The sequence below is a fragment of the Oncorhynchus tshawytscha genome, linkage group LG01, assembly GCF_018296145.1.
Source record: "Oncorhynchus tshawytscha isolate Ot180627B linkage group LG01, Otsh_v2.0, whole genome shotgun sequence".
Lineage (NCBI taxonomy): Eukaryota > Metazoa > Chordata > Actinopteri > Salmoniformes > Salmonidae > Oncorhynchus > Oncorhynchus tshawytscha.
The window spans coordinates 69,137,118-69,151,895 of NC_056429.1; the positions used below are offsets into that span (position 1 = coordinate 69,137,118).

At 41.6% G+C, this 14,778-nt stretch overlaps 1 protein-coding gene across 1 annotated transcript in view; it reads right to left on the minus strand.

The window, feature by feature from the left end:
• The window catches only part of LOC112255582 (zinc transporter 6), an 87,056-nt gene that overhangs the window by 64,525 nt on the left and 7,753 nt on the right, over nt 1-14,778 (minus strand). Inside the window, exons 2-4 of the mRNA XM_024428525.2 lie at nt 13,657-13,703; nt 13,118-13,204; nt 8,031-8,115 (exon numbers count right to left, since the gene is read on the minus strand). Coding sequence (XP_024284293.1) covers nt 8,031-8,115; nt 13,118-13,204; nt 13,657-13,703 — 219 coding nt within the window. The remainder of the gene's footprint in view (nt 1-8,030; nt 8,116-13,117; nt 13,205-13,656; nt 13,704-14,778) is intronic.

The following is a 14,778-nucleotide window of genomic DNA, read 5'->3' on the forward strand; positions in this document are numbered from 1 at the left end:
CCTACATTATTCATCTCATATGTATACATATATACTGTACTCTATATCATCTACTGCATCCTTATGTAACAAATGTATCACTAGCCACTAACTATGCCACTTTGTTTACATACTCATCTCATATGTATATACTGCACTCGATACCATCTACTGTATCTTGCCTATGCCGCTCTGTACCATCACTCATTCATATATCTTTATGTACATATTCTTTATCCCCTTACACTTGTGTCTATAAGGTAGTAGTTTTGGAATTGTTAGCTAGATTACTTGTTGGTTATTACTGCATTGTCGGAACTAGAAGCACAAGCATTTCGCTACACTCACATTAACATCTGCTAACCATGTGTATGTGACAAATACATTTGATTTGATACCAGCTCAATCTGACAGTTGTCAGTAAACGTAGGCAGAAAAAGAAAGTTAGTCATGAACACTCTCGATAACATGTAAACAGCCTAACCAGATCTGTCAGGGTGAGTAAAATGGTCAGTGAGGTATTCTCTCATTTGTTTCTGGAAGTAGCTAGCTAGCCAAAATTAGCCAGATAGCTTGCGTGCTTGGTTGGGACAAGCATGCATTGGCAGGCAAGCTGCAGAAGGACAAATAAGCTACAATTCCCCATCGTTTATCAGTGCAATTTTGACATTTAACAAACTCAAAAAGTTTGAGGGGTTATCTAAATGTTCCTTTGTTAGATTTTTGCTCATCTTGCTGTGGCAAGCATTAGTTGTTGATATTGTTGATGTGCATAACTGAGGGAGAGATAGCCTACCTTTTCATGGTTGTTTGATCAACAGGAACGTAATGTTCCCAAATGTAAGAGGACTCCTGTGGTACTTACATACAGTTGAAGTCGGAAGTTTACATACACCTTATACAAATACATTTACGCTCAGTTTTTTACAATTCCTGACATTTAATCCAAGTAAAAATTCCCTGTTTTAGGTCAGTTAGGATCACCACTTTATTTGAAGAGAATAACAGCAGAGATAATTATTTATTTCAGCTTTTATTTCTTTCATCACATTCCCAGTGGGTCAGAAGTTTACATACACTCAATTAGTATTTGGTAGAATTGCCTTTAAATTGGGTCAAACAGGGTGCCTTCCACAAGCTTCCCACAATAAGTTGGGTGAATTTTGGCCCATTCCTCCTGACAGAGCTGGTGTAACAGAGTTTTTTTTGCACTTTTCGCACCAACGTACGTTCATCTCTAGGAGACAGAACACGTCTCCTTCCTGAGCGGTATGACGGCTGCGTGGTCCCATGATGTTTATACTTGTGAACTATTGTTTGTACAGATGAATGTGGTACCTTCAGGCATTTGGAAATTGCTCCCAAGAATGAACCAGACCTGTGGAGTTCTACAATTTATTTTCTGAGGTCTTGGCTGATATCTTTTGATTTTCCCATGATGTCAAGCAAAGAGGCACTGAGTTTGAAGGTAGGCCTTGAAATACATCCACAGGTACACATCCAATTGACTCAAATGATGTCAATTAGTCTATCAAAAGCCATGACATAATTCTCTGGAATTTTCCAAGCTGTTTAAAGGCACAGTCAACGTCTGACCAACTGGAATTGTGCTACAATAAATGGTGAATTTATTAAATGGTGAACTATAGATTGATAACAAGAAATTGGTGGTGGTTGAAAAACTAGTTTTAATGACTCCAACATAAGTGTATGTAAACTTACGACAAACTGTATTTGCAGAAATTCATTCAGGTTTATTTTGTGGCTGTTTGCAAATGCGTTCTTATGATTTAAAGTCACACTGTTGCAACTGCCTGTAAACACACAGTCCAGTTCAAAGTGAATGATGGTAGGCCCGTGTGGCATAGTTGCATAAAGGCCTATTGTAGCTCTGATTGACTATAGCGCACTGGTCTGCGTAGACTCCGGTCCTGGACAAGACAGATGTTTTTATTAGGTTTTATTTCCTGCAGTGTCTATTATTTGTGCAAATGCACGGCCCCTTTACCACTCTATATTGTCATAGAATTTAAACAAAATGCCTTAGTATACGTAATTCCCAAACATTCTAAGAATTTATGAAAACGTGAAAATGACTATATCTAAGTGCTCGCTTGAATGCCATATTCTTCCTGGGGGTATATATGAACACATTCATATAAGATTTCATGTTGCTAAAATGCTGTCAGTTCCACTTTAAGCGGTCATTATTGTTGTGTATGCTTGATGCTATGTCGGGCCTATGCCATGTCTTTCATCATATCACAGTGGATTTCCTTGTATGTTAAGCAGATTTCTGTGAAAATCAGACAAAGAAAAATCTAATCTAATACTTTGCTATCGAATGGGAACATTTTCAGCTGAAGAAATGGTTGTGGTAATATGCACATCCATCAAGAAACTTAGGTGCTGGGCTAATGGTACATACATGAAAAGAACAAAGGCCTACACACTGTTTGATGGCAAATATTTTCCCCATTTAATCTCGTTTTGATCCAGAAGATCTTCGTCGGGTCAAAACATGTACAAATATTTCCGGTAGCTACCTTATAAAAGTCTCAGAAAAAAGCATATATCATTCTTCCAGAATTGGTAACAATTCAGTAAATTACAAGCTAATATCTTCCCACTATTTTTCATAGCTATTAGGCTAGCTGCTGAGGATAATGTACATATATCAGCAAAAGTAGCCTCCTAAGAGATCAAGCGCTCTTTTTTTCAGATGAGAAACAAACTGAAAATTGGTTGCAGTGCAATGTCTTCCTTTCGAATTTTCAAGACTTCTTGGTAATGGGATCTTAAAGGGATAGGCCACCTTTTCAATTTATGGTGTTCTCGATTCATCCAGACACTCGATATACAAAAAATGTGTTCTAAATAAGTAAGTAGCCTCACCCGAGCCAGAACAGCACATAGGCTCCTGCCCTATCTCCTGTTTCTGTAATGTGAGGCAGCTGGAGAGGGCACTAGTTTATTGCAGGACCTAGATGTATTCTATTCACCATACATGGTAAGCCAAGCAATAGCCTGCAATGTCACTGTTAATTATGTGTTCTCTTCCAAGTAACGTTGTGAACAACCGCTTTATGAAATGTACTTTAAGTATACCTAAAAGTCAGAGAGGGTGTCACTGAATTGGAAAAATGAGATAATTTTATCTTAGTTAATCATTATCTCGCTTAACGACAAACCCTGAGCTTTAACTTTACAGATCAGTGAAGGCCTCGTCACCCTCGGGTTTGCATCAAACTCTGTGGAGTGAACATTGATTCTAGCCAATCTGCAAGGAATTTGTAATGGAAGCACAGATCCTGCTCAAGTTTACAACAGGAGATCTCTTCAGTAAGCCGCTGTCTCACAACCAAGCAGCTACATTCACAGCTAAGACCAGTCACAGTGATGAAGCTCAGTGCTGCTGATGGGGACTTCAGACTTGTTCTCAGACCAGGCTAACAGCCCTTCCTCGCTCTTCCTCTCCCTGTGACTATATGGCCGCTGATAGGATAAATGATGGCCCGATTATGCAAACACCGCATTCTGTGGTTCACTGCTGCATGGCCTTGGTGCATTATCGTATAAAACGCAATTAGAGATTCTCGTAATCACACCATCCCTCAGGTCATGATTATTACACTCTCCTGGAATAATTAAAGTCCACCCAAGGCACCAGAGGCAGTACAGCACAAGTATGACAATCGTACATCTCCTTTGTAGCAGCAGCTGAGGTAGTGTAGCTTTGCTGTAATGGTGGCATTGTTTACTATGAAGTGGGAGGGATGGAAAGAGAGGACAGGAGGGGAAGGGAATCTAATGAACCAGAAACCAAACGCGCAGAGCGCCACATCAGGGTCTTTATGCAATGACTGGAAAACATCTTGAGATGTGGAAGAAAGCTACACTGAACAAAAATAAAAATGCAACAATTTTAAAGATTTTACTGAGTTACAGGTCATAAAAGGAAAATCTGTCAATTGAAATAAATGAATTAGGCCCTAATCTATGGATTTCACATGACTGGGCTTACAAATATGCATATGTTGGTCATAGATTTTTTTTTTAAAGGTAGGGGTGGGGATAGGGCTGTGGAGGTCACAAAATGTTGTCGGTCGGTGATTGTCAAGCATATAACTGTCAGTCTCACGGTAATTGACCGTCAATAAACAAACACATTTAGCATCTCCTGGCTTCCACATATACTGTAACCTAAAGGCCATTTTAAAAAGTCTAATAAATCCATATAATACAGCCTACACCTTCACAATAAATCCATAATTTATTTTAGACAGGTCTAAAGAAACATGATATGAAGAAAATGAATGGCATATTCTGAGTTGTCCTTATGTTAGGTCCTGATGTGGCTATGCCAAATAGCTGTGGGCTACACTAGTTCATTTAGCAGACAAGATTTGCTTAGAATTCCATTGCATTATTTTATAGTATGAAGAATACAATTGAACAAAGCTGAATAAAAAAATACATATTTTCTCAAAACAATTTGAGGGAGTCCACACATGCACCTATTCTTTGTTGAGCGGTTTACAAAGAAATAGGTACTCCTACATACTTAATTTAGAGTTATTAATGTGACTTTAGTTGTTCTACAAACGTTGGGCTATATGTTTAGATTTTTAATACATTGTAAGGCTACATGGTGAGACTAATGATGATTTGAAAAAAGTTGCTTGAAAAGGCATGATTTCTGCTTAGTTTTTTTGCGCAGGCCGTACACACTCCAATAGTCTGTCATTCACAATTTGACCAGCACTTGATAATTACTTGAACTTCACAGCCGCATCCCCTTTGTGGCAATAATGCACCCTAAAAAAATACATGCCTTTTGAGGCCGGAGTGCTGCGTTGTGCCCTTCTCCCTGAGTGTGCTGCGCAATCCGAAGCTTCTCCCACTCAACCGATTCTATTCTGTGTGAGAAATAAATAATCCAAACAGTCTGGGAAAGTTGTGGGATGCGCTAGATCCCAAATTACTACAACCATCAGCATAAAAAAAAAAAGTTTTTATGCAATGTGGCTGACGCAACAGAACATGTAGCTTAAAATGTTGATTAACTATGAGGTTATTTCTTCACATAAGCACAGAAATGCGCACATGGTAGTAGGTTATAAGCAAGAATGTTCCATTAGCAGAAAACATCATTATCAAAAGTGACCACAAATGCAATTATGCATGTAATGTTTTTATTATAATGGTACATTTTTAATAGTGAAAATTATCTTCCCCAAACTTCAAACTCACGTGCTGCTTATACATGCCAGTTAGACTCTACACCCCTTGTAAAGCGGATTAATGTGCTTTAATTTAAGAAGTTACACAAACCTTATTAAAACATATAGGCCTAAGCTACATGAGGTGTGCAACTATGAGTTGAACAAGTTGCCAAAAGAAAGGCAGCGTTTTTTATGCTGGGCATCATTCACAAGTGACAGAGTAAAATTGGCACCCATCAGACTATTCTTAATTTAATATAGTCTTTACATATACTAAATAATATATGTGTGACATTTGTTTAGAATGAACCATTATCATGCACCTGAAAAAAATACATGTCATCTATGCACTTAAATAGCGAATTGAGGACGATTTTCCCGGGGATTTGTTTTCATGCCAGCAAGGTAGGCTATACTCCTGTTGTAAATATAATCAATGTGCTTATTAATATTGTAGGCCTAGCCTATAGAAACCCAATGGAATCCTCTTTATATTAGCGGCAATTGGATAGCCTATAGAAATTTTGTGCAACATGAGCTCTCATGAAGTGTTTGTTTGATTAGATTTTCTATTCATTTGCATTGATGTCAGAGTGATTAGAGGGACAATAGAGTGCTGAGTACCAGGCAGTTAGCAAGTTTGGTAGACTACTAATGACCATCAGCAGCATCAGAGATTGGAGACGCCTAATTACCGTGACTAAATGGTCATGTGGAATTTGACTGCCTCCATGACTTGTGATGGCCGGTGTGGCGGTAATATGGTCACCGCAACAATCCTAGGTGTGGATCAGAAAACCAGTCAGTATCTGGTGTGACCACCATTTGCCTCATGCAGTGCGACATCTCATTCGCATAGAGTTGATCAGGCTGTTGATTGTGGCCTGTGGAATGTTGTCCCACTCCTCTTCAATGGTTGTGCGAAGTTGCTGGATATTGGCGGGAACTGGAACACGCTGTCATACACGTCGATCCAGAGCATCGCTAACATGCTCATCGGGTAACATGTCTGGTAAGTATGCAGGGCATGGAAGAGCTAGAAAATGTTCAGCTTCCAGGAATTGTGTACAGATCCTTGCGACATGGGGTCGTGCATGAGCATGCTGAAACATGAGGTGATGGCGGCGGATGAATGGCACGACAATGGGCCTCAGGATCTTGTCATGGTATCTCTGTGCATTCAAATTGCCAAAGAAAAAAGCAATTGTGTTCTTTGTCCGTAGCTTATGCCTGCCAATTCCATATCCCCACCTCCACCATGGAGAACTCTGATCACAACGCTGACATCAGCAAACCGCTAGCCCACACATCTGCCCGGTACAGTTGAAAATGCGTTTCATCTGTGAAGAGCACACTTCTAAAGCGTGCCAGTAGCCATCGAAGGTGAGCATTTGCCCACTGAAGTCGGTTGCGATGTTGCACAGCAGTCAGGTCAAGACCCTGGTGAGGACGACGAGCACACAGATGAGCTTCCCTGAGAAGTGGCCTTTTGTCCCCAGCACAAGGTGCACCTGTGTAATGATCATGCTGTTTAATCAGCTTCTTGATATGCCACACTTGTCATATGGATGGATTATCTTGGCAAAAGATAAAAGCTCACCAACAGGGACGTAAACACATTTGTGCTTAACATTTTAGAGAAATAATCTTTTTGTGCTGGAATCTTTCATTCAGCTCATGAAACCAACACATGAAAAATGATGTAACCTCAGATCCTCAAAAGGTTATATAGCTGCACTATCGAGAAGATGCATGCATGCAAGGTTGCATCACTGCCTGGTATGGCAACAGCCTCCGACCGCAAGGAACTACAGAAGGTAGTGCGTACAGCCCAGTACATCACTGGGGCCAAGCTTCCTGCCATCCAGGACCTCTATACCAGGCAATGTCAGAGGAAGGCCCTAACAATTGTCAAATACTCCAGCCACCCTAGTCATAGACTGTTCTCTCTGCTATCGCACGGCAAGTGTACTGGAGCGCCAAGTCTAGGTCCAAAAGGCTTCTTAACAGCTTCTACCCCCTAGCCATAAGATTCCTGAACAGCTAATCAAATGGCTACCCAGACTATGCCCCCCCCCCCTTTTACGCTGCTGCTACTTTATGGTTATCATCTATGCATAGTCACTTTAACTCTACCTAAGGGGGACATATTACCTCATTTACCACGACTAACCTGTGCCCCAGCACATTGTACCGGTACCCCCTGTATATAGCCTCGCTACTTACTTCATTGCTGCTCTATTTTTTATTTTATTTTTTTACTTAACTTGAATGAGGGATCCTGTTTTCTGCATCATTACATCTGGATGATTTTCTTTTTAGGCACACTGGTCCTCCCAAATTAATAGCCGCAGAGCAAAATATTTAGGAGCATATGCGGCCAAAATGGTCGCACTTTAGAGCCCTGAACACACCATCACAATAACACTGCGACACCAGCAGAGATCTAATCTGCGTGGGGGTGGGAGGTCAGAACATAGTAGATTAATTACTATTCCTATGGGTCAGCAGGACTCTATAATATGAGATCTCTCCCCCTCTGGATACGTGACATCATGAGTGGATCTAGGAAGCTGGAGAATAATCACTATAATGGTGGGAACTGCAAGTGCCCTTGGTGAAGAACTTAAGGGAGAACAGAATTATGTCTGAGCACAGTATCAGAACAATGTCAGTACATAGTGTTCTCACTGATGTACTCTACTACGTAGTATCCAAAGCTGTAGTCCATAGATGTCCTTGTTTACTCATTGGGCCCTCTAACCTCTAGGCTAACTCTGCCTGGCTGGCTGTGTGGAACACTGTGTCATGTAGATGAGTACTCACCCATACTGTTGGTGGAGCTGCACCACATCAGCAGGCAGCCAGTACAAAGAACATTCAGCATCCCGAACACCAGGATTCTCCATGACTAAAACACAAACAGAACATTAACCAGAGCTTTCTAAACCAATGAATTCATTTAGATCTATAGGATTGCTTGGAGTGGTGTATTAATAGCTAATGCAGGTGGATGATTTGTTATGGCATTGCCTAACCTATCTGTCAGTTAGGCTAATCTAATAATATTGTATTGTTAATTTGCCAATTCAGGGAATGCTTTGTTGCAGACAAACCACGTACAAAATGGAAAGCAAAAATGTGAGGACGGTACAAACTCAAGGCTATCCACCACATCTTTGACTGTCACTTTGTGTTGGAGTCAGTGGCTGTCCTTGGAGTGCTGTGAAATCTACAATTACTGCAGTGCACCGTGTTATGACAGGACTAGGGCGTCTTGTGACAGCTGGAGCCAGGGATAGAGATGGGAGCTGAAGTGTGTGTGTGTGGGCCTGTTGCAGCTTCAGGGCCCTGTAGATCGCTTTGCCTGTGTCAGTGTGCAAACAGAGCAACAGCATGCTGCCCAACACATACAATCCCCCCCCACACACACACACACACTTTCTGGGAAAGCAGGAAACAACGAGATGTCACTGCCACCCTCTGGGTGAAGGAGATATTGCAAGTAAACATGTCGGCACATCTTTTTCCTGAGGGTTGTTCTTTAGACATCACATATCTAGGTTAGATCTTACATTGGAGTGACACTCGCAAACACCTTCAGGAACATCAGCCTCCCTGAGTAACAGAATACTGTCGCTGATATAGCATCTGTAGATAATATGCCTACGTCATGTACTTCATCATCAGCTTTAATCCAGACAAATATAGGGCTACTCAGCAGCACAGAAGGAGAGAAGAGTTTTACTGCCAGGTCAACAGCAGCATCTGTCTGGAAGACTCCCACTACCTAGTGCATGGATGGAGCAGACACCCAGTGTCAAGCCACAGTAAGCCTAACCTAAATAATCACACCCTTATGAAGAAAGACACCACTCTCCACTTTCTCCGCCAAAGGAACGTTCTTTTTGGGAAACTTAGTCTCCTCTCCATGCATGTGAAGTGAACTCCGTTGACTCTACCCCGATCAGTCTCTCTGGTTCTATAGACTCTAACCCAGTCTCTTCCATACGGCTTCTAGGGAGAGCAGTCTCCACAAATCAAATCAAGTTGTATTTGTCACAAACGCCGAACAGGTGTAGGTGAACCTTAGTGAAATGCTTACTTACAAGCCCTTAACCAACAATGCAGTTTCAAGAAAAAAAATAGGTGTTATGAAAGTATTAACTAAATAAACTGAAGTAAACAAGTGAATAAATCAAAATAAAACCATTTAAAAAAATAGAAAAATAACAAATAATTAAAGAGCAATAATAAAATAACAGTAGCGAAGCTATATACGGGGGGGGGGGTACCAGTACAGAGTCAATGTGCAGGGACAGGTTAGTTGAGGTAATATGTATATGTAGGTAGAGGTAAAGTGACTATGCATAGATAATAAACAGAGAGTAGCAGCAGCGTAAAAACGCAAATAGTCCGGGTAGCCATTTGGTTAGAAGTTCAGGAGTCTTATGGCTTGGGGGTAGAAGCTGTTAAGAAGCCTTTTGGACCTAGACTTGGCACTCTGGTACCGCTTTCCGTGCGGTAGCAGAGAGAACAGTCTATGAATAGGGTGGCTGGAGTCTTTGACAATTTTTAGGGCCTTCCTCTGACACGGCCTGGTATAGAGCTCCTGGATGGCAGGAAGCTTGGCCTCAGTGATGTACTGGACCGTACGCACTACCCTCTGTAGTGCCTTGCAGTCGGAGGCCGAGCAGTTGCCATACAAGGCGGTGCTGCAACCAGTCAGGATTAGAGGTCGACCAATTATGATTTTTCAACACCAATACAGATACCGATTATTGGAGGACCAAAGAAGCCGATGCCGATTAAATCGGCAGATTTTTATTAATGTATTTGTAATAATGACAATTACAACAATACTGAATGAACACTTATTTTAACTTAATATAATACACCAATAAAATCAATTTAGCCTCAAATAAATAATGAAACATGTTCAATTTGGTTTAAATAATGCAAAAACAAAGTGTTGGAGAAGAAAGTTAAAGTGCAATATGTGCCATGTAAGAAAGCTAACGTTTAAGTTCCTTGCTCAGAACATGAGAACATATGAAAGCTGGTGGTTCCTTTTAACATGAGTCTTCAATATTCCCAGGTAAGAAGTTTTAGGTTGTAGTTTTTATAGGACTATTTCTCTCTATACCATTTGTATTTCATTAACCTTTGACTATTGGATGTTCTTATCGGCACTTTAGTATTGCCAGTGTAACAGTATAGCTTCCGTCCCTCTCCTCGCCCCTACCTGGGCTCGAACCAGGAAAACATCGACAACAGCCACCCTCGAAGCAGCGTTACCCATGCAGAGCAAGGGTAACAACTACTCCAAGTCTCAGAGCGAGTGATGTTTGAAACGCTATTAGCGAGCACCCCGCTAACTAGCTAGCCATTTCACTTCGGTTACACCAGCCTAGTCTCGGGAGTTGATAGGCTTGAAGTCATAAACAGCGCAATGCTTGACGCACAATGACGAGCTGCTGGCAAAACGCACGAAAGTACTGTTTGAATGAATGCTTACGAGCCTGCTGCTGCCTACCACCGCTCAGTCAGATATTTGTATGCTCAGTCAGATTATATGCAACGCAGGACACCCTAGATAAACTAGTAATATCATCAACCATGTGTAGTTAACTAGTGATTATCTTTGATTGATTGTTTTTTATAAGATATGTTTAATGCTAGCTAGCAATTTACCTTGGCTTACTGCATTCGCGTAACAGGCAGTCTCCTCGTGGAGTGCAACGAAAGGCAGGTGGTTAGAGCGTTGGACTAGTTAACTAAGTTTGCAAGATTGGATCCCCCGAGCTGACAAGGTACAAATCTGTCGTTCTGCCCCTGAACGAGGCAGTTAACCCACCATTCCTAGGCCTTCATTGAAAATAAGAATGTGTTCTTAACTGACTTGCCTAGTTAAATAAAGATTAAATAAAAGGTGTAAAAAATAATTAACTCTAAAGGTATTAAATAATAATAGGCAAAATCGGTGTCCAAAAACACAGATTTCCGGTTGTTATGAAAACTTGAAATCGGCCCTAATTAATTGGCCATTCCGATTAAATCGGTCAACCTCTAGTCAGGATGCTCTCGATGGTGCAGCTATAGACCTTCTTGAGGATCTGAGGACACATGCCAAATCTTTTCTCCTGAGAGAGAATAGGCATTGTCGTAACCTCTTCGCAACTGTCTTGGTGTGTTTGGACCATGACAGTTCGTTGGGGATGTGGACACCAAGGAACTTGAGGCTCTCAACCTGCTCCACTACAGCCCCACCGATGAGAATGGGAGCGTGCTCGGCCCTCCTTTTCCTGTAGTCCACAATCATCTACTTTGTCTTGACCACACTGCCAGGTCACTGACCTCCTCCCTATAGGCTGTTTCGTCGTTGTCAGTGATCACTGTTGAGTTGTTGGCAGACTTAGTGATGGTGTTGGAGTCGGGCTTGCCATGCAGTCATGGGTAAACAGGGAGTACAGGAGGGGACTGAGTACGCAGAGGGCCACCCGCATTGATGATCAGCATGGTAGATGTGTTGTTCCCTACCCTCACCACTTGGGGCGACTCGTCAGGAAGTCCACGATCCAGTTGCAGAGTGAGGTGGTTAGTCCCAGGGTCCTTAGCTAAGTGATGAGCTTTGTGGGCACTACGGTGTTGAACGCTGAGCTGTAGTCAACGAATAGCATTCTCACATAGGTGTTCCTTTTGTCCAGGTGGGAAAGGGCAGTGTGGAGTGCAATAGAGATTGCTTCATCTGTGGATCTGTTGGGGCGCTATACAAATTGGAGTGGGTCTAGGGTTTCTGGGATAATGGTGTTGATGTGAGCCATGACCAGCCTTTCAAAGCACTTCATGACTCCAGACGTGAGTGATACGGGTCGGTAGTCATTAAGGCAGGTTACCTTTGTGTTCTTGGGCACAGGGACTGTGCTGATCTGCTTGAAACATGTTGGTATTACAGACTCGGTTAGGGACAGGTTGAAAATCTCAGTGAAACCATGCCTGCCCAGGACCTCCACATCTGGCTTCTTTACCTGTGGGATCATCGGAGACCAGCCACCCGTACAGCTGATGAAACTGAGGAGCATTTCTATATGTAATAAAGCCCTTTTGTTGGAAAAAAGTCATTCTGATTGGCTGGCCCTGGTTCCCCATCGGGTGGGTCTATGCCCTCCCAGGCCCACCCATGTAACTCAGTAAAATCGTTGAGATTGTTGCATTTTGGGTTTATATTTTTGTTCAGTATAGCATTTGTTTTTTTAATCATGATCAGGAAGAAAATGGTGCATGTTGATAACCAGGTAACGTTAGCTAGCTAGCTAACACCACAGATGAAAGGTTTAGTTATCAACTTTGCTAACATTTCACATAGCTATCTACTTAGCTAGCTAGCTTGCTTATTGCATGCATGTCTGGGCATGTCGACACAAGCCTTATTATTTGTGAATAAACTAAACTAATATTTGCAACATGTTCGATTTTGGTCAATGTGTCAATTCATCAGTTTCTAAATACTGAGCTAACCTGCTTTTGATTTTCCCAGCTAGACATTCCTCGGCACTACTACCGATGCAAAGTTTTTTTTAGGACATTACATTTACTGTTAGATTCATACATTGCTACAAGCAGTAGGTGTTATTTTTAGAGTTAGCGATCTAGATATCTAGAGTAGGCCATCTATTTTGAGTTTCCAAATAATGGGCTGCTGCCACCAACTAAAAACGTTTGAACGATTAACATGGTGTTAGGGTGCTTGCCTATGAAATGAGATGTCTAAACAGCTTACCAGAATAATGCAATAATAAAGTAAGGGTCATTATACAGGGATGGGGAATTCCAAAACAAAGAGCACTGTGGGACAGTTGTCTCTGTGGCATGTTAATGTACACGCATGCACACACCCCTTACTAATTCCTTACCCGTCTGTCTGAAGTCACCAAGCGGAATTCTTGAGAGAGTTTCCCAAAGAAGGATCTGTGCGTCTTCCGGAATGGGTGTATAGTGCCCTGTGGGTACCACACAAACACACAGTCACATGGAAGGATGTGAGATTAAGGACTCAGAGAGAAGCACCACCATCTAGTGTTTATCCTTCATATTTCGCTACAGTAGGCTGCCTGTAAAACAAAATTCTGCTTTAGACCAGGGGTGTCAAACATATGGCATTTGGGTGGAGGGGGGGGACATACTCAATATACTTTATGACTGAAACCAAATAAAAAATAAAATGTGTGGAAACGTTCTTGACAGAGTCCAGCTCACTAATAAATCACCTAAATGAATACTATAAAGTCAGGGAGCATCAGAAATGGCAAAAACAATGGATGGAGGAATTTTCTCTCTCACATTTTTTTCAGTAAGGCCCTCCGGACCTCGTTAAAGAACAAATGTGGCAAAATGAGTTCGACATCCCTGCTTTAGACCCTACCAACTGGTGTTTTGAATAAGGAAAACTTACCAGCAAATACGTGTCAGTTTCTTGCTTTTTTCTGTGGATTGGGATATCTGCAAAGAAAGTATTTGGTTGTGAAAAATGAAAAACAACAGATGACTGATGTGGACTGTACACAAAGTGAAGTTTAATGTCTGACTATGCATGTTTTTCAAAATGTCACCAATAATCTGGTTGGTCTGGTTTAAACTGGCCATACATTAGACAATTTTTAACTGCGATTTTGCCATGATTTGTATTTATTTATTTCACCTTTATTTAACCAGGTAGGCAAGTTGAGAACAAGTACTAATTTACAACTGCGACCTGGCCAAGATAAAGCAAAGCAGTGCAACAAACACAGAGTTACACATGGAATAAACAAACATACAGTCAATAATACAAAAAAAAAAGTCTATACAGTGTGTGCAAATGAGGTAGGATAACGGAGGTAAGGCAATAAATAGGCCATAGTGGTGAAATAATTACAATATAGCAATTAAACACTGGAGTGATAGATGTGCAGAAGATGAGTGTACAAGTAGAGATAATGGAGTGCAAAGGAGCAAAATAAATAAAATAGATAACAGTATGGGGATGAGGTAGTTGGATAGGCTAATTACAGATGGGCTATGTACAGGTGCAGTGACCTTTCAGCTGTTCTGACAGCTGGTGCTTAAAGTTAGTAAGGGAGATATGAGTCTCCAGCTTCAGTGATTTTAGCAGTTCGTTCGGGTCATTGGCAGCAGAGAACTGGAAAGAAAGGCGGCCAAAGGAGGAATTGACTTGAGGTGACCAGTGAAATATACCTGTGGAGCGTGTGCTACGGGTGGGTGTTGCTATGGTGACCAGTGAGCTGAGATAAGACGGGGCTTTACCTAGCAAAGACTTATAGATGACCTCGAGCCACTGAGTTTGGCGACGAATATGAAGCGAGGACCAGCCAACGAGAGCATACAGGTCACAATGGTGGGTAGTATATGGGGAATTGGTGACAAAACGGATGGCACTGTGATAGACTGCATCCAATTTGCTGAGTAGAGTATTGGAGGCTATTTTTTAAATGACATTGCCGAAGTCAAGGATCGGTAGGATAGTCAGTTTACGAGGGTATGTTTGGCAGCATAAGTGAAGGATGCTTTGTTGTGA